Here is a 25,334-nt window from a genome sequence, read left to right on the forward strand (position 1 = left end):
AAGAAATCCCAAGGACATAGGAGAAACATACTCAAAGTCTCTGGCTGCTTTGGAAGAGAACTGGCAGATGATCACAATCATGTCATTGCGACAGAGCTGCTGCTTGACTCCTGTGCTCTGGTCACTTCCTGTAAATGCATTCTTCAATACAACACACCACCATCCAAAAGCGGTGGTTTAAGCTTTGACAGTGCAGAGAACCATGCTGAGATTCACAGTTTCAATTCAAAAGTGGTGGATAAAAAACAGTATATGCCAGGCCTCCATGCAGTTATGCAATACTGAAGCATAAAGTTTAAATGAAAAACTAAAGCTCCAGAGATAATCAAGTCAGTAGAGTCTTTAATTACAAGTCATAAAGAGAACCTCTTTCTCTTAAGAAAGAGGGGCCTTGCTTTGCCGGTAACTGCTGAAACTATTCCTTAAGCCTGGGAGATCCTTCAGCAAAGCTAAGTGTACTGTCAATTTCAAGTTGCTTTTTCACTGCTAGAGCGTTCCTATACAAAGCCATAATGAATGAAAAGCCAGTTACTCTCACCACAGTTTCTGGTGCCTGGTGATTTGTACCTCTGGTAGCATACATGTAAAATCATGACTGTGAGCTACCCACAAGTGACAGCTACAGGCTTCACACCTCAGCTGTAGATTTGGAATGGCCTCGGAGCTAGTTGATACTTTTCTATTCTCAGATGATTCATCTCCTTTTATAGATATTAAATTCTGTGGTGTAATTACTAAAAAGTCTTTCACGATCTTGCTCAGAGATGAGTACTCAAATCATCTGGGATTATGCTATAATTAATTATGAACAGCATTCCTTACAAGCACATCCACTTTTATGAACAAACCTAGTTTTTGCAATAGTTTTTGCTCCTCACAGCTATTTGACTTATGCTTGGGCTAAACAGGCTTCAGTCAGTGGTCCCCTTCCATCACTGCACAAGTGGGTCACTGCAATATCTTAGAAAATAGGCTGCCTTCTGCATTATCCTAGACACAAGAAACACTTAAGATGTCAGAGTTCTCCTGTAATTGGGCATGGCATAAGCCTCAGGCTCCTGCTACGTTGTTTTTTCAAAGGGCAATATAACGCTACAGTCTTGAATTGTAGTGTCGAGGATTATCTTCAAACTGTGTTTAAGAAAAATAACAGCTAAAATGCTGCAGAGGGGATTTTAAAACACCACTGTTTTTCACAAGATGGGAAACATACAGTTTTATTATATAGCTTTATATAGTTTAAAAATGCTTCTGTAAATAGATCATAGGACTTCTGTTTGTGAGGACATACAGTACCTCAGAAGCAGCAATACATATGTATTCATTGAAGCAGAAGCCAAGCACTGTTTACACAACTCCCCCCAAAAAAACCAGAAGACTTGCTTTCACTGAAATAGTCATACAGCTGCAGAGATTGTGCTTTTGCAGAAATTGAAGGGGGAGGGGGGAAATTAAAAGCAGGGCTGTTGGGTTTTTTGCCCATAATGCTCCTTAATTTTTGTCTCGTCCTGCCCCCTGGTGGGAGCACATGCCGCGGGTCTGTTGGTTTCACAAAGGCACATTTGTACAATGTAACCCCAAATTACACTGCATTTCTTACATAGCTATTTGTGAAAAAGAATGTGTATAACCTAACATAGGAAGGATTTAATGAAATACTACGGGAAATACAATATTATTATTTTTTAATAAAAGGTTATGTGTTGATTTATCTAAAAATTAACAAAGCACCTGCGGAATTTTCACAACGTTGCAATAAATAATCCTTTCTATTCTAGATAGATATTTAAGTCACAATTAGATGAGAATGGATAGTAAAAAATATATATATAAAAACATACAATGTTCATTATTTAATGGTGTTTTAGTAAGAGCTCAAGATACAACATTATCTATAGCATGAGAGAAAGTTTGTTTATTTACAGATTACATAAATTCCTTTTTTTATTTCTAGAAGGATCAACAAAGATGATAGCACAGACCTGCTGTGGGTTACAGCTTGGTAGTTGAAAAGGTACTTTAGATCTAACACGTAGGAAGGAAAAAAGCAGAATCAAAGGCCTTAAAAATGTTAACACTTGTCATCCATTTAACTGCTGCAATCCTGCTCTCACTGGATGATTTCCTCTAAGAAGTACAAAACAAGATACTACCAGCACAGATAAATGCTAATTTTAACCTCTTCAGCGCATTCAGCCATGTTTAGATTATTTTTGACACATCTGTATTGCAACCTCAATTCCTTCATCCCATGTCAGCTCAAAACACTTCTGTATACTCATGAACTCCCCAGGTCACCCACTGGTATTTCAGCTTTCTCTTGCCCTGAACTCCAGGTGCTGTAGACTCTAATGGGTGCAGGCTCATCTACACTAGAGCTGTAGTGGAGGTAGGAAAAATCATTCAGCCCCGCCCAGTTCATTGAAGATTTGACAGTGAAAACACCAGCACTGCAGTCTCTGAACACACCAGAGCCTTTGAGGCAACAATGTTTGCAAGGGCTCACTATCGCAACAATAATGGCAAGACCAGGGTGTGACATTGGAGTACACTCACCTCCCCATGCTCCAGGAACCACCAGAGGCTTCTTGATAAACCAGAACAGTCTCAGCGTCAGCCAGAGCCCTGTCCACTGCGCTTTCTTCAGGTGCATCTGCCTTCATCATCCATCCAAAAACCAAATGGATTCTTACACCTTTCCTTGGTTTTCTGCTGCAGAAAGCAAGAGTTACTTTTTAACGTATATATATATATGCAAGCTGATAGAAAAGCTCAATCCTGTTCTCACCCAGACAATAGAATTCAGAAGTAACTGTAGAGGCATATGTAAGAACAAAACACTAAAATACCAGAAAGTATCAGAAACCAGAGCAGAGGCTTTATGATTTCCATATACATTGTGGCCTGGATTCTCAGCTGGTATAGAGCAGCATAATTTCCACTGCCTTCAACTTAACTGCTTTGCACTTACCAAGAATCCAGCCATGTGTGACAGCTTTGGGCAAAGGGAGATTGGACATCTTATCGCAGTTACATAGCAATTTGCCTAAGTTGTGAATTTACAAGTTGCAATCAGACTGGTCCATCCTGCAGAGGCTTGTGAAAATGCCCCAGGCTACATGGCACAGAATTACACAATGTCCCTGACCAAAAACCTGGTAAGACAGGGTAGGTTGCAGATGAAGATGAATTGCCAGCTGCAGACTAAAACCAGAAAGTTTAAGAGAACAATTTCTTATGATTGTGCATTACCACAGGACAACCTTTTCTCTACTTATCCACCTAACCCAGACTAATTTGTGCTCAGGCATTTAGGGATTATATGTCTTTATGAACCCTAGGTACTGGGGTACATAGGATTGTGTTTTCAGGACCATTTGATGGCTTATTTTAATAATGCTCTAACCACACAATTAAAACCTGATGAGATCTCAGTTTGGTTAAGTTCAGTTAAACTGCCAAGGGTACAAGTAGGTGCTATAAAGACTAATTAAAAAAGAGAGCTCTCACTCTCTTTACATTGAAACACAGAAAGGATTCTGGATCATCTCCAGTGACTGTAATTGATTTAGTCCCTGATTTATACAAATTCATATTCTAAATAATTCAGATGAGGACCTGATTCTGCAATCCCTGCTGGTGTCAAACAGTATATACTCAGGTGAATAACAACATTGATTTTAATATTCTAACTGCACACAGGAAATAAGTAAATAAATGCGCAGGAAGCTTTGCAAAGTGAGAAAGTGTCTTATTTTTTGTGGTACTTTGGATTAGAACACACTACCATGTTTAAAGTTGTTTGGTTGGGCTATCCAGCCCATAAGCAGTTTTCTTGATGTGCTCAGGGAAGAGGCAGATAGTCAAACCCTGCCTACTCACAAACAGCCCGTGAGTCGGAGCAATCTTCCTGAAGCAAGCTACAGGTAGCACGGGTCTGCCCCACCTCTAGGCCACAGAAAGGACCCCTCAGGGACCAGCCTCAGTGTTAAGTTCTGCAGAAGCTGCAGAATGGAAGAAATTCCCACCCAGCAAGTTCTGGGGCTTTCAAGACCTCTTTGTGTAATACTTCTCCTTTTACCTGCTGTGATGCTCCAAAGTTTTTGCCCCAAAGCCCAAACAGAGTTAGAGCCAAACAGGGAGATGGCAAAAGCTTCGGACATAGCTCCCAGGCATGCTGCTTCACATCTTGGGGTTGCTGACCAGAAGAGCAGATTTCTTTCATCAAACCAAGAGCTAGAAAAAAAGACAAGTTTTCAAGACACATGGTCCTTAATGCCTTTTCTGTGCCCAAAACCTCATTTTTTCCAACCAACTGGTCTGTCTAATACAAGGTATCACCTCTGACTGTCCATCTTGCATACTCACCAAGCACTTAAAGTTATTGGAATAAAAGAAAACCTCTGTCATTAGAAAATACAGATAATTCCCTTAACAGATAGGACTCGTTGGTACATGTGTCTTGGCTCTGGCCAGTTTTTGCTGTGGACTGCTCATGGTCCTCCCTCATCTAAGCAGCGTGCAGCAAATTCCTTGCAAGATTTGTATCTGTTCCCTTTCACTAACATCACATAGGATAGCCTCACAAACTCTTTCACTCGACCCATAATGGAGGAAGAGGGAGATGAGCCTAAAGTAGGAAGATATTTCAGTGATCTTGTAAGAAGTGTGAGGACACACTTCTATAAAAGAGATTATTTCTATAAAAGAGATTATTTCTATATAATCACTAAATGGCTTCCACCTAACCATTAAGTGTCTGTGCATATTCTCCAGAAAGATGTGCTGTTTGGCAATCCCAGTCATCCCACTGTGATACCATTAGAGGACTTGCTCTTTTTGCCCAGGATGCAGCCAGCGTAAATTACCTGACCTCCCAGATAAGATTTTAAGCTGCTTTAAGGAAAGCAGCAAAGTACATGTCACAAATACAAAAAAAAATTCTGCATTTCCCAGCAGCGTTAAGTACAGCAGAAACCATCAACATGCCTCTGTGTGTGTGTGTGTGTGTGCGCGCACGCGCGCACATGCATGTGCAAGAGAGTACCAGTTGTCTGGGCAAATAACAGAAAAAGAAATTCCAGTTGTGCAAATTTTAAAAATCCATTTGAGCTCACATTCTGTAAGGCTGCATCAGACATAACATGTTGTACTGCATAAAGAACATTGCAAATATTTGTTTTCACTATAAAAAGAAACAAACTGTAGCTAATTAAATATCTCACTGCCTTTGGAAAAGAAAAGAAAATAGGGGGAGGCTGAGAGGGCTACCTGTACTAGGCCCAGTGACCAGAAACTGTAACTAAGGAACCTACCTTGCTTCTAGCACAGGGCACTGATTTGCTTTTTCATTGCTGACTGTGGTCTGTGGCTGGGCTCTTGCTTTCTGCAGCCTGACTGGCAGTGTAATTCACCTTCTGGAAAAACTCCCTGCAGAGATTTTGTTGTAATCCCTAGTGGGGATGGTCAGGTTTTCCATCTCTTCAGTCTCCAGTCAAGTGCTTTAAGCATTATGACCAAAAAGTGAACAACCCAGTTAGAGAATTAAATATTAATACTTGTGTATTTTCTGTCTCCTAAGCAGCTATTCTTCTCTTGTTTCTTGTTTCAGAAGATCTAAAATACAAACACACACATGAAAAGATTAAGGCAAAAATATACATTATTATTTCCCTCAGAAAGATATGTGCTCTCCCCTACCGGAGATATTTTCTGCCACAGCTTGTAACCAGCAAACACTAGAAAGACATTTGCATCCCTTCATTGGAGAGATGTGAGGGAACCTGCTGGCTTGTGTTAGGGAGCTCTCATCTCATTCACGTCATGGATCTCTGCTCCAGCACCTGGAGCGCCTCATCCTCCCCCTCCTTGTCCAACCTTGGGGTCGCAGGGCTGTTTCTCACACTTTTTTTCCTCACTCCTCACCACCTTTGTGGCATTTTGCCCTTTCTTAAACATGCTTGCACACAGGCACTACCAGCTTGGCTGAGGGGCTCGGCTGTGCCCTGCTGTGGGGTTGCTGGAACTGGCTGGAACCGGCTGGAACCGGCTGTGCCCAGCATGGGGCAGCCCCGGCCTCCCCTCACAGAGGCCGCCCCTGCAGCCCCCTGCCGCCAGCACCTCGCCACAGACACCCAGTACAGAGAAACCCAATAAAGAGAAAAATCAGGACATTTTCTGGGATCCAGTGAAGTGAAACTCGCACTGCTCTAAGAATGACAATAGTTGGCTGGTTTTCCTTGATTAAAAGTGCTATTTTTCCCCACTCACAGAAGGGACTTCTTTTTAGCAGTTGTTTGAAATTTGTGTGATCCCTTACAGTCCGAGCAAGTTGAAATTGAATTCTCCTTAGTGAAATGAGTCATTGCAATCTTCCACTCACATCTGTAATCACATCCATGCCTGGCTAACTATTTGAGCTGGTCAAAATTACAATGAAAGAAATATACCATCAGCTAAAAAGCGCTTGCATGAGCAAACTGAACGGATTTTAAGAAATACAGCCATTCCCAAGAGGCAGCTGTATTGCCTGTTAGCAGCTAAAGGTGAACTGAAATTTCCGACCTAGTTCTCCTAAAACATAGTTTTTACCCCAAGAGAGACTGCAAACTGTTGGCTTCTTATCTTAATTCAGGATGAAAAAAATTCTTTAAAGAAAAAAAAATATCACTTGAATGTTTTCCTGGAGGAAAATTCCATTTCCCAACTGCCTTCCTAACTCCTTCGAGCAGTCTCTCTTTGCAAAGGCACTTTTACCAAAGCTCTTCCAGTAGGGAATATTTTATGAAATACATTTGAAAGAGATGTGCATCACCCAAAAGATGCAAAGACACCTATTAGCTTCTCCCAACAAATAATGTAATTCTCCCCCTCAGATCAGCCAAACAAGACGTACTTCAACAGAGCAGCAAACAAGATGGCCGTCTCTCCTCTGCTGTTGCAGCACACACTGCTGGGAAAATGCTGACTGCTCACTTCACAAAGTGCAGGTTGTTAGCAGGACCATAAAGGATAAGTAAATATGCAAACATGAGTCTAATCTATTTCTTACCTATTAATAAGCTAAAAAATAACAGCTTGGAATTAATTGTTGAGGATACTCGGTACACCAAGAGGAAAAAAAAAAGGCAGCCTCAGATCAAATTTTCTTCTAGAAGTTGCTATATAGAGACAGAATCTTCCTTTTATGCACCTACTTCTTAATCGTTGATAAAATTTTAATATGGTTAGCACATAAGGTCCACAAGGGGTCATTAAATCCTCTGATTTGATATTTAGAAGCCCATAGAATTTCTTCAAAACCAAAAACCATCCATTTTTTACTTGAAGCAATGGAAAGTCCATCACCCCTTTCCTCGTTCGTTCCAGACATTAACACATCTGACTTACAAAAATTTCACCTGAAACACTATAGACCGACACTGATATAATCATGGAAGTCACCTTCTTTACTGCAGTAGGATTACAAATAGGAATGCTCCTCCTAACATGGCTGTAGAAATGCAGTCCAGATTCTTAGAGCTAAGGGACAAAGAAGTGGACGCTTCTGCCTGGGCAGAGGTGACAGTTTTGAGAGATCTTGCTTTAGAAATCATGTTGATGGCACGTGCCCTCAGAGCCAAGAGCCGTCAGGGAGCCCAGTTTCCTTTTCCTACCGTCACAAGGAAAGGTACCATGATTATTGTTTTTATCTTTCTACCAGTACCGAAAGTCTCCTCTCCTGCTGCTGTTTGGTACATTTGTCAGTAGATTTCCATAAGTTATATTACGCGAAAATCTGGACCTTCATTAAAGTAAAGTAATAAGGTAACTTTTATACCTGCATTCAGTCATAAAAAATACATCTATTTTTAGGAAATAGTTTATACACCTACGAGTGACATTATTATTCCTTCATTCCTGTGACTTCTCCAAAAGAAAAAAAAAATGTTATTTGTACTACAGAAGTGATTATACCCCCTAACAGCGTCTGACTGTGCTAGGCACAGTAAATGCATGAAACAATAAAGTGACTTCCTGCCGCAGAGAGGTTACACTTTAAGCATACGTGACAACAGATGGAGAAAACCCTGGAGCATTAATATTGCATGCACCAAAAGGGATTATTCTCACCATGCATGAATTAGTCTGTACACTGTTGCTGCTTGTACTGAAAGTCCTTGGTCCAATACCACATCTTGCAGGACTGGAGGTGGAATTAGATTTTCTTTCAAAGTCTGCAGATTGAGTGCTCCCTCCCACACATTTCATTATACTGCTGTCAAAGTTCATTCTCACTGGCATTGTTATTTTTATTTTGAAAATGTTTTCAGATTGCAAGAGGCTGCAATGGAAAGAATCACTGACACAAATTTGGCATGCTTTTCTGTAAGCAGTAGAAGAAAACTCTGCCTGCATTGCAGGTATGATAATCAGCATATCCCATGGGTAAGACTACTTGTTTCCCTCATCTGAAAGCAACACAGAACACAGCTGCACCAACAGTCATCATTTACTTTCCTATCAGCACACCAGTGGTCAGCAACAGGGGAAAAGGAGAACTTAGTAAAATCTAGCATGTTGTGCTTGAATATGCAGGGTCTGGAACATTTCTGCAGCAAACTATTGACCTGGAAGTCCAGATGGTTTGTAAGCAGTGCCCTTACAAGTGATTTTCACTCTGACCAAGCCAATTTAAAATCTGTTATGCTTGTCTCTACTGAGAACAGCTTTTGGCATATCTCAAACACGTTGTAGAGTGGTTTTCATTTTTGAGAAGCTTTGTTTCTTCTTCTTATGCCTAATACATTTGAACTTCCATAGAAGGACTAATCAAACCAAAAGAATACTCTGTCATAGATTCTGTGTGGACCAGATGTGCTTCTGCTGATGTTGCCAAGAGATTTCTCCCAGTGGATTTGAATTGGGAACATGAAGAGGCCATATGGTAGTAAAGATAATTTACATAGCACCTTTTATCACCAAATATCACAAAGCACCTTGCAAATCACCTACTGTACAGAAGAATTTCACTCAGAACTGAAATACAAATACCTTTGGGGTAAAACTTGGCAAAAACATAATAGCACACAGTAATGCTATGAAACAACTTGTAACTAGTTGTGAAGAATAAAGTCGTAGCAAACTGAAATCATGAGAGGAACATAGGCAGGTAAATTATAGTTACAAATCAATTGCAAACTGCATAGTTTCACCCTATATGTGAAGCAATAGTTTATTAAAACTAGTTTCTTCCTTTTGATAAATGCAACTCTGTTAAAATAATCTGCAAACATAGACATTGAAAATAGAACACAAGACTAAGTGGATAACTTACATTAGTTTTGCAGACTTACTATGCCTATGTACAGTAAATGTGTATACATCATCTCAATGTCCCAAAAGGTAATGTGGCCAAGAAAAGTTATACTATTTTTTATATTTGTTATTAGGAGGTAGTGTGGGAGGCTCTGGACAGTTTCTGATACTGTCATGCATATCACTATGTAAATTAGAATAATCAAGAAAAAGCAGTTGTTTCAAATACAATAAAATTTTCTTTCTACCCATCTTGGGAAAAATGAACAGTAGGAGAAAGAACATGTGATAGAGTGCAATACACATCAGAGTCAGCAAAGAAAACAGTATTTAATTTTCAAATGAAACAACATAAAGTTGCTTTAGTGAGGTCTATTACTTGAAAATGTTACCTTCTTTGGTTGTAACATTTTCTACCCCTTCTAACAAAATTCTACCCCTTCTAGACTGACACTTTGTTTCAGCCCAGAATCTGTCTCATCTCCTGTAGATATATTCATATTATGTTTATGTGCTGTTATAAGGCAATTCTAAATGCTGCTCAACAAATCAAATTAATATTAAGTAGACATACAACCTAATTTAATTTATGCTGCATATTTATAGAGCTCCCAAAAGAACTTACTACAAAATCATTCACTGCACTTAAAATGAAACTGGAAATGTAGTTTTTATTTAAAGAGATTCTTGAGTCAAGGATTTTCAAAGAACCCAAGAAGTTCAGCTTCCAGCTCCTACCTTTTGATCTTCTCTTTCTAAGAATTGCTGTCCACCCACAGTAATCCAGGCCTGGTCATACAAAGCCACAGCAGTCTTGGTATCACGTTTATCCTCACAACCTAGCCACAGTGGTCCTTCCTATCCCAGAAAAGATAAAGATGTAAAGACAATGTTACTGATTCTGTAGTAAATGACCAGCAGCTCTTGTCCTCATTCCAGCATTGCAATCTTTTGTAACCAAGAGCGCAACATTTTCAGCATAGCCATGTGACAGCAGCAAAACATTTGTGTATTAAACTAGCTGCTAATTAGGAGCAAAGTGTTTTCTTGGAGCTGTTCAAACCCTTAAAATTGTCTGTGACAAGATACAGTGTCAGGATATTCCTGTTCGCTCCAAAGGAAGAACAGCAGAGACTGTACAGCCATACATGGCTGTCTTGAAAATTATGGGTTAGAAAAGACACCAAAGATTTAATGAATAGAAATGCAGATCTCAGAGGGGGAGCAGCACAGCCATGTACTGAGGTCTGCTTACCACTGACATGCACCTAATTAGCATTCCTGGAAAATGTGCACTAGCAATATCACTCCATAATCATGATGCCCATTTTCATGGTCATGTTTTGTTCACCCTCCTGATTGTAGTACTTACAATCAGAGGTGCAGAATAGCATGAATGCAGTACACTCAACCTCCAGGAACAATTTTCTGTTTTTATTTTTGAAGTAGAAGTCATATGCACTAAAAGGATGTGAAAAGACTATTATTAAACTATCTTTAAATATGTTTAATGGCACCACATGCTGACTCAGAAACTCCTTTCCTCCAGGCCAAGAGTGGAGGGCCTAATTGTGAATGCTTTATTACTGTGTTAATAAATGTACCATATCATTCATTCCTTTTCAGAAAAATTTCTCACAGGCCTTTTTTAATACAATGTTTTAAAGCTAAAACTCCAATATATCTATTTAGAAGAGCAATCTTAGCTTCTGTAGTAAAAATAATAATAATAGCACTTACCGTACTTTAGATCTTCAAAGTGCTGTATGGATATTAAGTAATTTGTCCCTGTTGGCAAGGATTTTAGTTTGCATTGGACAGTAAGTAGCAACAGGTATCTTACTCCCCTCCCCCCGCTGCCCTTAAGGTATTTTTCCCTTCCTGTTTTATTGCACATATGCTAGATGAGGGCTTCACTTCTCTGTCCATGGGAATTCCAGACACCCCTTACGGTGCTACTGAATGGTTTGAATTTGCTTTTACCAGCCAGACGAACCCATCAGACATCTATTATTTGTAAGATCTCTCAGGAATGGAAAGGAAAGTCAACTTTCTTCTGAGGCCTGCTCTCTTGCCATAACACTGAGCTGTCCTGGATAGGTTTCACAAGGAAATATCCCCTTTTTTCTAGATCCAATGCCCTTATTTACTATCACAACTAATAGAACCAGAATAAGCCAGAGTCTCGTCTTTTGCAAGTGCTGGGGTAGAAACTCACGATGAGTGCAGTCCCAGGGATGGTGCTTACACAAATACAAGGATAAAAGTTATTGTCCTTAGTTTTTTCGAAGTAGCGCAGTGAAGCAGGGCTTGACAATTCGTGCTGTTTATAAGAGACCACCTCCTTTTCAGATGGCAGGAAGTGCAGGCAAAAGAGTCAGTTCTGCTCTACAAACTAGGGCCAACTATACAATAACTGAGATTTGTAGAGCCAGAGCCTGTCACAGCAGCAATGAGAGTCTGCCATTCCAGAAAACAGCTGAACTTAAAACATATTGCACTCCCAATCCACCCAGAAACTCAGAAGCTGGTACAGTCCCAGTTCCTCTTCGCAGCATCTCTTCTTTCTGTAAGTGTTCAGTAGTGTAAAGTACCCATGTCCTTGAAATTTCAAATTAAACCCTAAGTAGATTGAGGAGTTTGCAGATGTAACGAGCATTAATTCTGTAGTCTCTTGTCAGGAGAAGAGCATTCCATGTTCAAGTGCATTACAGCCATTTATCTTTGCTTATCCAGGAAACTATTTCTATAAGCTTGTGAGGGGAACATTGTCAATAAACATTAAAATAAAACCATTGGAGCAGCTTGGCAATCCGACTTCCCGATGGTACGAGCATAGAGGTAAGGCATATCCACAGCAGCTGTGAATGTGCTGTGACCTTCTGTTGCTTCACTGTCTTCCCTTCCTATCTCATAACGGTACGTGTCCTGAAAGTGCTCTGCCGCATGCTTGCTTCCCCAGGATTGTATGGCTACCTCTGCAGAAGCAATTCTGAAGGGTTGTGTTAAAACCCAACTCCCTGCTTTCATGACCAATACAAACCAGTAGATCTAGAGAAAACAGCCCCTACACAGTGATCATCTTGTCCTTTGCCAATACCAGTAAACAGTGCTGCAGGAAGACACAAGCTGGTATTTTGCCACAGAGACAGCACTTCTCTATCACACAACAAAAAAAGACATTTGTTTCTTAGGTGCCCAAGTCAATCATCTTTGATTCAGACATCAGCTGTTAAGCTTTTCTCTTGAAAAACTAACATGCACATGGCTTGTATTTTCCTTTATATCCAGAGCTATATTCTGAATTCTGTCTTGGAGGCTGCAGTAGTTACAGATCAGGTTTTGATGACGAGTTAGGAAGGTATTATTTGTAGAGGGCAGGACTTGCTAGAAGAATTTATACAGCCGAGGAAATAATACAAGATTTCTGGGTCTGAAAAGATGAAGCAGAATTGTTTATCTCTGATGCCACACAGAAAAATTTCTGAGCTGATCTATTGCATAGCTTATGAAAGATCAGCACATGTACAGAGAACAAAATCATTGTTTTCTTTTCTTCTTTCCAGAACCATAAACCTATATTTCAAAAGCCACTGCTGAAGTGGAGGATGAGATGGAAAGGTTGAACTCTGACTCAGTTTTCAAGGGCAGGTCTCTTGCTACTTAACCCAGGAATTTTCTCAGTTTTCTGTTGCATTCTATGCTGCCATCATCTGGCTCTTTTCATAAAACCTGACATTTTCTAAATCTCAGTTATCTCCAGGTCTGAGTTCTTCTCTGGGTAGGAAGCTTCAACACTTTTTGTGAAGATATTTCACAGCAAGTATTTGCCTTTGTCCAAGCAGCAAGCCTCTCTCTCCAGCCACCACACTCCCAGAATATTTACCCAGCCTCTTGGCCAGGCATCCAGCTCCCTTTGCCTAACTGAGCACTCAAGATAGAGGGAGGATGTTGATTTATGTGTCTTTTCATACTCAGACCTGCTATTCTGATTCCAGCTCTCCTCAATCATCCACCAGAGATTTCTTGATAGCAAGCCAGTTACTTCCAGCATGCCAGCCACCAGGGTCCTGACTATGTCCTCCTAACAACGCAGACATCTGGTCATGGAAAACACCTTTCCTCCTACAGTAAATGGGTGTTACCAACTCCTCCAGTGATTTAATTAAATATAAACAGGTTGTTTACTTACTCTGAGGCAAATATTATTTTCTGCCTGACAGGGCAATGATAAAAGGCAAGAGAATCTTTCCAATCAGCTTACACTGACCCAAGGCACACTGCTTCCAAGAGATCACAACCTTCACCTCCTTCCCATTCAACTGGCAACCAGAGTACTGTGTAAAGATCCAGAAACACTGATCTGGCTAAAACTTGAATTTTTGGTGGTTGATGAAACTCTCAGGGAACCATGAAAGCACTGACACCAACGCAGACATGGGTGAGAAGAATACATACAATAAACTTTGCTTCACCTTTAGATTGCAGCACACCACTCTGGGTCCTCAGGAAAGCATTTTTCTGTTTGCATTTCCAATGTTTGGCTTTTTGTCTACTCTCTGTTCTTCACAGGAGCCCTCTAGTCTCTGCGCATGCCAGACAAAAGTCTGCTTAGCAAAACATGCTCAGCTGCTTTGTCTTCCTGCCAAAGGATTAACTCAACCTGTTATGTAGGTAACAAGGACAAGAAAGCAAGGTTGCCTGTCTCTCTGCTGTCCAGCCACACCCCAGTTCCCCGTGCAGAACAGAAAGACACTACATAGAACATGAACTGCAAACAAGCAAACACAGCAGATACCCTCTATCACACAGCACATCAATTAATGTGTGCAGTTCTTGACAGGATACTAATTGATCACCATAGGGAGACAACAGCATGGGGTTACTGGGAGACATTCCAATATGCTTTCCTTCATTCTTTTTCCTGAACGATTGCCCAGGAGAGGTAGGTTGGATAAGGCTCTGCTGGAGCTTGGGATGCCCATTTTTCAGAGTATGGGAGTTACTGGATACAAAGAGACTTTCAGGCCTATAAATTAGAATTAACAAGTCTTGGGGCAAACCAGAAAATCTACATAGGGGCATATTTACATAGGTAGAGTAAGGAGAGACAAACCTAAAAAGAGAAAAGAAGAAGGGAGACTTGGTCTTAGAAACTTTAAGAATGGCTGCTTGGATTTAATCCCCACAGCTGAGTCCTGAGAAATTCTGCAGAATCAAAAGAGAAATTAAATAGAGACTTCTTTAATGAACAAATTAAAAATATGGCTAATATTGGATATGCAGAAATGACCACATATTCTGCCTGAGAGCTAACTTCAAATGACAGTGTGCTGAAATTTACAGATCCTCTATTTGCTATTTATATTTGTATTGACAGAACAGAGGTGGGACAAAGAGGCTGGAGGACATGACAGCTGAATCAAACCTCCATTCTGAATTCAAATCTGAATTGGACCTGAATCAATACACGCAGGTCTTGAGCACCACTGTGTGCCTCCCCTAAAAAGCTTCACTGACCTGAATACTGGATGAATGCCTCCCTTGTGCATCCTGGCAGAACTGGGCTGAGACTTTCAGACCCATTTAGGAACTGGCAGAAATGGAACTGGGCTCCCAAGGCTTGAAAGAAGTCTCAATCCTAAAGCAGCAACACAGAAAGCAAATGTGTACCTCTGTAAAAATACTCACATCAGCACAGTTAAATATTGGAGGCTTGAGGAAATACCTTACATACAGTTGTTTGCAGAGGAAATGCAGACAAGTCCTTTATTGGCCCTATATGGCATTGCTGACATTTATTTCTTACACAGCCAACTTTCCTAGCCTTGACCTACGTAACTTTAGAGTAAGAAGGAAATAGAGAAGCAGCAAATCATGTAGAAATATGTGCCACATGTTCCTCACTCATGGATTAAACAAAACAAAGAATGCTTCATTTCATTTTTCAAGCAGGCGCTCTATGTTTCTGGAGAGTGCTGATGCCCTGTGATATCTGAGCAAGATAGCATTAGAACTGTACACACTGTATTCCTCCTTGCTTTCTTAATAAAAGAATAATGAACTCAGTCGTGCAGAAGCAATACAACATGCTGCTATGAAGGAGACCTCAAAGCCCACTCAGCTGCTTCACTGGTGTGTATTAAAATTAATGAGTTTCTGCTACAGAAAGAAAGAGGTGTCCTTACATCGGAATGAGATCTATGATCTTTGTACTGTAGCACAACCACTGAGCAGCACAAAAATCTGCACAGCTCAGTCTCAAATAATAAATTTCTTTTAACAGGAGGAAAGCAAGGACAGACTGAATACGCTTACTACACATATTGAAAGAGGGGATAGGAGAGCTTTTCATTTGCATCTTAAGCACCTTCCCATTAGTAAAGACTGGATTGCTGTTAAGGCTCTCTTTTTCCCCCCCATTTATATAGCTAACAGAGCAAAAAATTGGCAATATTGAATGCCAGCCAGCACCTGAGACTGCTAACTCAGCCATTATAGCCACAATACTTAATGGATCTCAATTACAGAGCCCTTATTTTTGTGCATGGGAACATATATCTAGAGGTCAGCACATTTCATTAATATTTTTGATTAACACATCCTTCACAGTGGTTTTGAGCTTTTAATGCTTCCCAGTTAATGAAGCAAAATTTTGAAGCAGCTATTAGCTTGGTACATAATACAATTAAAAAAAATGCTGTTTCATTAAGACAGCTCAGTTTTATCCCAAATTCTTCAACGTTTCATCCAACTGCAAAGAGGAGTTAATAACACACTGCTACATTAACATCTCTTTGAAGCTTCTTTCCTGTCTCTGAGTTCCAGTGAGGAATAAAAATGACTAGCATGTTTCATATCTGAAAAGCACATCAAGTATTTTGTGAGTTCCGCTCAAGCCATTTGCTTGGACTGAACTTCTAACTGAAGGACAGTTTTACCATAGATTACCTAAATTCCACAGAATAATTGCCCAAAATCTTAAGGAAGATCACTTCCTTTTCTTAAGTGCTAGAGACACATCAACCTCAGCTATATCAATAAATGCTAGCTTCAACCATAGTATAAAATTACAAGTGCCAAACCATGGTAAAAATCAGAAAACCAGGATGACCTCAAAACTGCTCTGAACTGTCCTATAGGCACCAAACATTCCCATCTTACTGAGGAAATTTGATCTTAAACCAATCAGATTTGACATTTGTGCACTTTCTGTTCCAGGGTTCATTGCAACCTTAGAGAACTCTGAGCTTTTACAGAGCAGGAAAAAGAAAAAGGGGGAAAAAAAAAAAAAAAAAGAAAAAAATCTTGAAGAAGCATCAACAATCCAATCCACTAATGTGTACAGCTTTCCAAATTAATTTTTTTAGGTTCCTGTGGCTGTGATTTATACCTAAAAATCTTTGCTATGTCACTGATGTTGAACTCAGTGTTTCTATAGTATACCTGCCTCAGTCTGCAAACTGCTTCTGTTCTAATTCAATCAAGTTCAGCCTATTAATAGTATCATGGAAAGGGCAGTTATTTTGCTTATCTCATTAAAATCCAGAAATCTGCTATAAAGCCTTGCCATTAAATTCCAGTCAGTCTAGGAGCATTCCATTAGGACTGCATTAGTTCATCATTACTGAAATTTATTTCTCTTTTAGTCTCATTAGAGTCAAGCTTTCTCAAAAAAGATATCACATGAAGAAACATGACATTTGACGGTCAGCCTCTATCACTTCTTTTTGGGAGGAGGTTTTTGGGAAGACAAGAAAGAAAATGGAAATGAAAATGTGTCCCAGAAGACTCCAGAAACGGTTATTTATATAGCGTAAGGAGAGAACGCTCCGTTTTATCGCTTCCCTGTTGCTAGCCAGCAAACCTCCCTTTGTGTCTCTCTCCACTCCCCTACTTTTGTAGAAGGGGCAAGCCTGAAGTTAAGCTCCAGAGAGTACCTGGGGAATACTCTGATTCTGGGGATATTTGAACCCAAACGCAGTTGATTCCAGCTTCTCTAGTTTAGCCAAAGCAAAACCCCAGCACTGAGCAATCTGCCATATATTCAGTAAAACCTCAGACTGGGCTCTGGCAGAAGACTGATTTCCTTCCTCCTTCCCTTCTAAATTAAAGACACTGCAATTGGATGTGTAGTCTCACAGAAACATAATTCTTAAGAGACATTTCCACAAGGACTTCCAACACCAAAGAGAGAGATACCACCTCTGCTAAAAGGAATCATACTAACAAGACAGAGGCTATGTATACATCAGCAAGGCCTAGGGTTCACTAGAAACAGAGCTGTGGAATGAAACAGTTGGTGCTGACGACCTGACATCCTCACTATGCATATTTCATGGGGGTTTACCTCCGACAAGAACTAATCAGGTCCCATTAGGGGCTGAATGCAGTTGGTGAGCATTGAATGTGCTCTTGGAACACATCGTCCTCTTCAGTTTCATCTGAAAGGGATCCAATAAAGCACCCCAAGACTGCTCCATTATGTGAATCAAAGCATGTTTAGCAGGGACAAGCAGATTGGCTTCAAAAGCACATTCCTGATCCGAACTAAACCACTAATCTAGACACACTATAAATTCTTCTGTATGAGACCCTAACAGCAGAATATACAGAGGAATAAAATACATTCTGTGCTATGCCCAGAGACGCACCCCTGAAAAGTGGAATCAGGATGCATCTTCCAAAGTGAGGTGATGCTATGTGAAAGACAAACAGATGGGCAGGCAATTTTTTAAATTAGAGATAATGGAATGAGGCAATTTAAAGTAATTTTACTCCCTCTAAGAGTAAAATTTACTTTTACATTTTAAGTGAATGAGAGCAGCTATGCAGCACAAGCCACAGAGCTAAGCACCAAGAGGAGTATCTTGGAAATTTCTCCAGTGACATTCAAATGACAGAAAAAAAAGATCAGGATTTTTTACAGGTTTAAGACCTTTGACACTTTTCTGTATCTAGGCTTTGTCACACAAAACTAACCAAAGGTATTTTGACATGCCTAAATGGAAATAATTTTTTTTTTTCAGACAGAAATTAAATATAGTAACAAAACTTCAAAGCAACCTATTTTCAGCACTCTGTGAGAGGCTGGAAGACATTAACAATTGTATATATTTGTTTGGAAACGTTTACAACACACTTAAAAAGCAGGCAACTAAGTTAGCCCAGAATTCTAATGTCAGGAATCAAATTCAGCCAGGGCACCACTTTAGTGTTTCAGATGAAAGTTTAGCAGTACTTTGTGTAGGAAAATGACACATAGGAAATGATACAGTGTAGGTGGGTCGTCACTTTCATATGACACAAAATTGAACAATATATTATTAAACATATAATTTAAATTAATTTCAAGAATACTAATCTGAAAGGTGATCCGGTGCCAAATGAAACACAATTTTCATTCATTGCACTGGATCAGTTCCTGATTATCATAAGTGATATTTGCAAATCTGTAGAGACTTCAAGTCAAGCTGTAAATTTGCATTTCAACATCTCCATAAAATACCTCAATTTTAAGGAAGTCTAAGTATGTACACCTCTTGACTGACTTAGGTGGCACTTCCTGAGGACTATGTAGAAAAGTTGAGACTTCACACACTGTGCTACTGCCTCTCATATCTGACCAGCTGAACAAAAAATAATGAAGCATAAATCCATCAGCTGCCCAGAGCTGTTCAGTTGCCAACCCACTGTGCTACTGCTTCTCTGTTCTGGTTAAACTGAGCAACAGTAAAAAAGATGATATCTTAACAGAGGAGGAAAAGGCATTCTTTTGCTTTAAAGCTGTTTTGGATTAAAATTCAATAGCAGCAAGACTCAAAAGAAAGTAATCAAGAAAGTATCATCACATCTGTAATACTGTATAGCAGTTCTGGGAACAAAATTATTTCTTCAGACAAGCAAAGTTTCTGTAGTACAACAAATAATATTAAGATAATTTCAAGCTACAGATACTACTATATGAAGCGGAAGTCTCAATATAAAGTAAAGCCAACATGGTCTGTGGTCCTTAATGTACATCTATGCATATTTTTTAATGTCCAAAATAAAACCTGTAGAGCACTGACTGCACATTCCTGTCTTTTGCATCACATAGACCCAGACAATGCTTCCATGAATAAGCAAGAAAATTTTTATGTTATGAAGGAAGGGAGATTTTCTTACCAGTCACAGTCTGTTTTGTCCAGTCTTTACTGAATATTTGTGTATGTTCATTACTTTCCCATCCCGTTTTTAGTATTACTGTTCAGGTATTGGTTACCCGAATTTGACCGAAATATTCACAGTAGACCAGAATTAAACCTTTGTGAATAATGCTTGAACATGGCACACAGTAAGTCTTTATTAAATATATTTATAGGGGATGCATATAAATTATATAACTATAATACCATAATTACACTTCTGACCCCCTTTTTAAAGGGTGACAGGCCTATTGCAAAAAATAATCCCATGGGTATGGTTTTAGAGATCATAAAAAAATGCAAAAGACAAATATTCAAAACTAAACTATATTGTTTCTGTCCAAGTGAGAAGCACAAACTTTCTAATGAATTAGGACTCTTACATTGCTCCAAAAATAACTGTGTCCTGAGGCATTAAACAGTCAATAATCAAGCTCGAGATTCAGTGCCCTGTTCCTGCTGGTAGTCGCCTTTCTGAGGTGTCACGGAGGAAAACGAGCAGCATTTGGGATTCGGGATTGTTTTTCTTTCTTATCCGACACCGAAGCAGCGCTCGCCACCTTCGCTTGCCGACTCCCCGCAAGCCGTTCCGCCGCTCCCGCGGAGGAGGGGAGGTGTCACAGCCCCGCTGCGCCCGGCAGAGCCCCCAGCCCGACCCGTCCCGCATCCCCTCCTAAACGATGCGGAGGGCCGGTACGGCTCCCTGCAATACCAGAGAGACCCCGTAAGAGGGAGACTTTATCGCACCAGAACTTGTAAGCGAGATACTTAAAATACAACCCTTGGGAGCTCTTTTATCAAGACCTAATCTACACTACAGACATTCTGGAAAGACTTAAGTGTAAAGAATTCTTTTTAAGGAAATATTTTTAAAATTATAACATTTGAGTTCTTATGCAATCTAAAGATGCAAATCTTGTATAAAGGAGTTGATATTAAAATCAGCGTAGTTAAAGATTTTTTTTTAATCTCCTTTAAAATTATTTCTCACTAGTATTTAACTTTTTTTCCTTGTCTTTTCCTGAAGACAAATAACTAGGGCAATATATACACAAGCGGCACAGGATTTTTAGGAGTTTTACCTGCCTAAGTGTAGAAAGGACACCTACAAAATTGTATTTTCCAGTTCATTTACATTTACCTACCCAAAAGATGGGACCATGAATTAAGAAGGAAGGCTAGGAGGTGGTATCATGACACAGTTCACCAGCCTTCACCTCTGCTGGTAGAAGGCCAAAACCCCGGGACTAGTGAGTCTCATACGTCAGCAGATCTCCCCATTAGCAAAAAGCAGAACTTATTTATAACTGGTAATCTTGCGCAGCAGGAGTCACCTCTGGGAAATGGGGTACGCTGCTTGCAGAACAAAGCTTGTCTCAGCAGCACAAGTATCATAGACTTGGACCCAGATTGCCACACAGCTGGTGTTTCTGTGCTAACCAATGCCTGTGCCAATCTACCTTTACTTATATTACAAAGCACAGAACAATATCCCAGCTGGCCTTTGAATATTTCCATGTCTCAAAGAGATCCCACATCACCAAAATGGAAAGAACTAAAAAGACTGTGTCTTTCTGTGATAGTTCAGAGATTTACATGCCAGATTCCCCAACCCCTGAAACTTTCCCTGCAAGTGGCAATGGCACCTCACATTTTTGACCTGTTCCCAATCTCCCCACTTCCTTAACTCTTCGTTCCTGACATATCTGTTTAGAGAAGCAGCTTTTCCATATTTTTCAATTTGTTTTATATACAACTTGAATATTTGAGATTGCACATTCTTTTGGCCAAATCTTTTGCAGATTTGATGCAGACATTCTCTGCATCATGTATGCTGAATCCTGCACAGCATACATGAATCTGAGTCCGTCCGAGATATGGCTCAGAGAGCAAGTATGGCATCCTGTCAAATACAGAGCCACGTTTCCTTTCATTCTTCACACACCACTAGATCAATAAATCAAGGTGTCATGAAACTTGACACAGGAAAATCGAACAAGTGCCATTAAATTATTGCTTTCAAAGCAATTTTGCATGAAACAAAATATGTATTGACTCTATATCCAATATACTACTCTTATTCTATCTCTAAGAAAACTTAGCATACCTGATCACAGAAGTTTAATTTTAGAATGCATTTGCTGTGATTTTTCCTGAAGACTGTCAACACACTTATTTCATTTAAAATAGCTCATGATATGAAAGTTTATAATTTTTGTTAAAAGCAACCTTTAGCACCTGCCTAGCATTTTTATCTGTCCAGAAATTACAGTAAATCACCACAAACTTTACCTCACCTGCTAATTTAGTTAGGCTATGTCCAGAACAAAGGGCCACAATAAATGCCAAAGTAAGGGCTACACCCACTTATAAATCACACAGCCCCAAGTCTCTTATATAGCAAGTTAAATATTTACTGGATTATAACCAGCAAACAACACAAGTAGGTCCCTTAGATGATAACTGATTTATCAGAGGAAAAGTCTTTAGCAAGTATTTCTTAGCCCCACCATGGACATTTCTAAAATATCTTTTTCCATCTGTTTTTCTTAACTCCACAAAAGAAGGTCAAACCTGGATGGATATGTGCATGAATAAAGCACAATAACACAGCATCAAAAAGATTTATCATCTCAGACTGTACTTCTTTCAGTACCTCTACCCTGTCGTCATTTGCGAAGTGGTAGCGATAAATGTGACATCAAAATGCAGTCTGACACTTTGGTTTCTAAACATCAAAGACAAAAAAGGTAAGATTCCGATTTCTTAAAATCTATTTAGGCTGCATACTGCTCTTAAGAAATGTGACTATCAAAATCTGTCTTTCCATAGTATTTTGATCCTGTTCTTCATTCTGCTTTTCTTGCTTACTAAAAAAAATTCCTAGTTTATACATCTACAATTATGGTGTGGATCTGGATTATGAGTTCTTGCATTTTCAGATGTGGGAGGACAGGACAGGGAACTATTTGTATTAATCCAGCATACCTTCAATGCATTTGTGCCCGTTCACAATAGATGAGTATCTATTTCAAAGTTAGAACTACACAAATCTTAAAATATCTGTGTGACTGTGACTATAGCTGTTTTTGGGAGACAAGGGGAAAACAGGGAGAGGATAGAAAGACAGGTAAAGAAGAAAGGAGAAAGGGATATTGAAATATAATTAATATGTTCGAAACCTGCTTCTGTGACATTAAACAGTATTAGAGAGTGATTCTGAATACAGAAGAAACACTGTGATCACTGTGCTGATTTGGCCATCAGCAAAGCAGCCATGCATAGCAATAATCACAGCTTACATAGATATATAGATTGTGTGGTTTGGCTTTAATTTAAACCACATCTTTTCACTGTCAGAACTAGAACTATTTATTTTAATAAGAGAGTCTAATTAGCCAGTTCTAGTTTAAACATTCTGTATGATCAGGAAAGGCAGCAAAAAGCATTGTGAGGAGAGCCATCACTGAGAAACAAGTATAAACAAAGATGACTTTTGCCTTGCTCTGTGCATCTTCTTTGGACACCAGAGCCATATCCAGCAATGGTTTGCCTTAAACATCCCCCCCACTGAGTCTTCTGCTGTCTTATGTGACAATTCCATTATCAGAAGCCACATTCTCATGAAGCTCATGTTTGACCTAACTTCTCAGTCCCTAACCTCCATAAATTATAACTCCTGCTCAGTTTTTCTCATTCCAAATTTGGTTATTTCACCTTTCAAACACTCTGGCACCTTAATCTTCTCTTTAAGTTGCTGAAAACAGTTTCAATCTTCTCTCTCTAAATTATATTCTCAGATTGCTCTTTTATTTCAACCTCTCTTCTTCCAATTTTCTCTGTTGCATTTTGCCTCCACCCCGCCCCACCCCAGCCCCCACCTTGTCTATAGAATTTGCCTGCACAGATGGAGTTTCTTTTAACTGCAAGGGGCTTTCCTTTTGCATGAATGAGAAGTCTCCCTGGCTGTTTACCTCTGTCACACATCCTGCTTTAATAGTGATGCTCAGAATGTTAATTTCAGATTGAACTCTCATAGAAGAAAATTAACCACAGTCATTTTTGCCTGCTTTGTAGTAAATTACAACCCCGGACATCCATAGTTTGGGATTTGTCTTGGTAGAGACATTTGTGTGTTTTAGAGAAATAAGCAGATGAATTAGGAACTGGTTTAGAAATTACCAAATTTCTCCTATGCTTTTGTCTTTCTCACTCCTTTAACTATAGCTGTTAGTGTTCTTTATTTCATTTAAATAATACACATAACATAATATATGGGTTTTTTTTCCTTAATATGCTTAGTTACAAATTAAATTAAAGTTTTCCCATGCAGATTACCATGGGTTATTATTTCTACCTAGGAATGTAGAATCTCAGTTCCACTATCAATCAACACACCATGCACATCACAATAAAAATTGAAATTATTACACAAAGGGATCCAAGCACACTAGGTGAAGGGACACAAAGATGAGAAAGGAAAATCAAAGCTGATAAACGTGGTATGAATTACTAGAACACTTTGCTGAACTCTGAATTAGCTGTAGGTATGTTTACATGGCAATATTTGGTCAAGAAATGGACATCAGCATTATCTTAGGTAAGTGCAGATGTAACTGTGTACACAACTGTAGCCAAAAATGCAAAGAAGATATATAAAGGTTGAAACTGTGAATAACAGAATGTTAGAATGTGTTTATAGAAATCATTAACACAAATTTGTCTAGAATATTATATGCACTCTGGTCTCTGCATCTATGGAAATGATTTTGGAAAATTAGAACAGACTTGCAGAAGGGTAAAGCAAAAGACATTACTCCCTGAAAAACAGAGAATATTAAAATCACTTATTTTAGAAACAATGCAGAAAGGAGTAGACAAAGTAAGGCAGATAAAAAACTCCTAATCTGTGTGCATCTCTGTTCAAAAACAAGGAGGCATTTCATAACAGTAAAAGGTAGAAAATGAAAATAATACTTTTACACTCACTGTGTAATCAAATTGTGGAACCTGTTGCCACAGGAGGCTGTTGAAACCTATGATTCAATATTAAGAAAGGGATTAAGTAGTTATTTCCAGAATTTTCAAGTAGAATTAGGATATCAGCTTTGTGGAAAAATTATTTAATGTTTCCAAATTCAAGCCAATCTTTCATTGCTACAGATCAGGTACGGCCCATGAGGGCAGAGGGAAGGGCAGATTATTCCTTATCTGCCTATTGTGAGGCTGATAGGCCTTTGTCAGAAGTATCAGTACCGGGCTGTGCAGAATTGGCAAAGGGGTAATAGACATAGATCCAGCTTGGTTCCCTTTCAGGATGGCATTTCAGTTTTCCTAGATTTGACAGTAGTCAACAGTCCAATAGAGTTAACGCTTGTGAATGCTCATATTAGGGGGGATAAGGAACGTACATTAATATGAAAATGCAACATAAATGCTTCTGTTCCTGTTAAAATGTTGATTTAATATATTTTCAAAGTCTGTGGACTTCCGTTTGCCCACACATTAGATTTGTTCTAACCTGCATTGTTAGAATCAAGAACATTGTTTTGTCAACAGGTAAACTAGCATGGCAGAAAGAGGCTCTGTAGTCAGCAGAGAGGGTCAGCCACTTCCAAAAGCAACTTACCTATTTTAGGAATGGCCAAAGTGCCCTCTGGAGATGCCCAGCTCCACTGACTCTAGAGGGAATCTAAAGTCTATCCTACATTTATAGTGAAACTTGTACATGGAATTGGTGGAATGACACTCTCCCACAAACTTCTAAACAATATTGGTGCGTAATTAGTTGAATCTCAGGATGTCTATCTCAACAAAGAACTGCTCTGCTAACTTCCTCTGAGAGGTATT

General features: G+C 39.4%; 3 protein-coding genes across 3 annotated transcripts in view; 1 reads left to right on the forward strand and 2 right to left on the reverse strand.

The window, feature by feature from the left end:
- Positions 1 to 14,894, reverse strand: part of PLPPR5 (phospholipid phosphatase related 5) — a 206,582-nt gene extending 191,688 nt beyond the window's left edge. Inside the window, exons 1-7 of the mRNA XM_075156378.1 lie at positions 14,818 to 14,894; positions 13,773 to 13,960; positions 11,038 to 11,085; positions 10,036 to 10,155; positions 5,316 to 5,616; positions 4,082 to 4,236; positions 2,557 to 2,712 (exon numbers count right to left, since the gene is read on the reverse strand). The gene's annotated coding sequence lies outside the window, so the exon portion shown is untranslated. The remainder of the gene's footprint in view (positions 1 to 2,556; positions 2,713 to 4,081; positions 4,237 to 5,315; positions 5,617 to 10,035; positions 10,156 to 11,037; positions 11,086 to 13,772; positions 13,961 to 14,817) is intronic.
- Positions 14,895 to 14,910: 16 nt separating this feature from the next.
- The window catches only part of FRRS1 (ferric chelate reductase 1), a 99,197-nt gene continuing 88,773 nt past the window's right edge, over positions 14,911 to 25,334 (reverse strand). The window contains exon 17 of the mRNA XM_075156374.1: positions 14,911 to 14,938. Within this exon, the coding sequence (XP_075012475.1) occupies positions 14,933 to 14,938 (6 nt within the window). The 3' untranslated portion in view covers positions 14,911 to 14,932. The remainder of the gene's footprint in view (positions 14,939 to 25,334) is intronic.
- The window catches only part of PALMD (palmdelphin), a 61,705-nt gene continuing 58,546 nt past the window's right edge, over positions 22,176 to 25,334 (forward strand). Inside the window, exon 1 of the mRNA XM_075156382.1 lies at positions 22,176 to 22,234. Coding sequence (XP_075012483.1) covers positions 22,191 to 22,234 — 44 coding nt within the window. The 5' untranslated portion in view covers positions 22,176 to 22,190. The remainder of the gene's footprint in view (positions 22,235 to 25,334) is intronic.

This window comes from Calonectris borealis, chromosome 8, assembly GCF_964195595.1.
Source record: "Calonectris borealis chromosome 8, bCalBor7.hap1.2, whole genome shotgun sequence".
Lineage (NCBI taxonomy): Eukaryota > Metazoa > Chordata > Aves > Procellariiformes > Procellariidae > Calonectris > Calonectris borealis.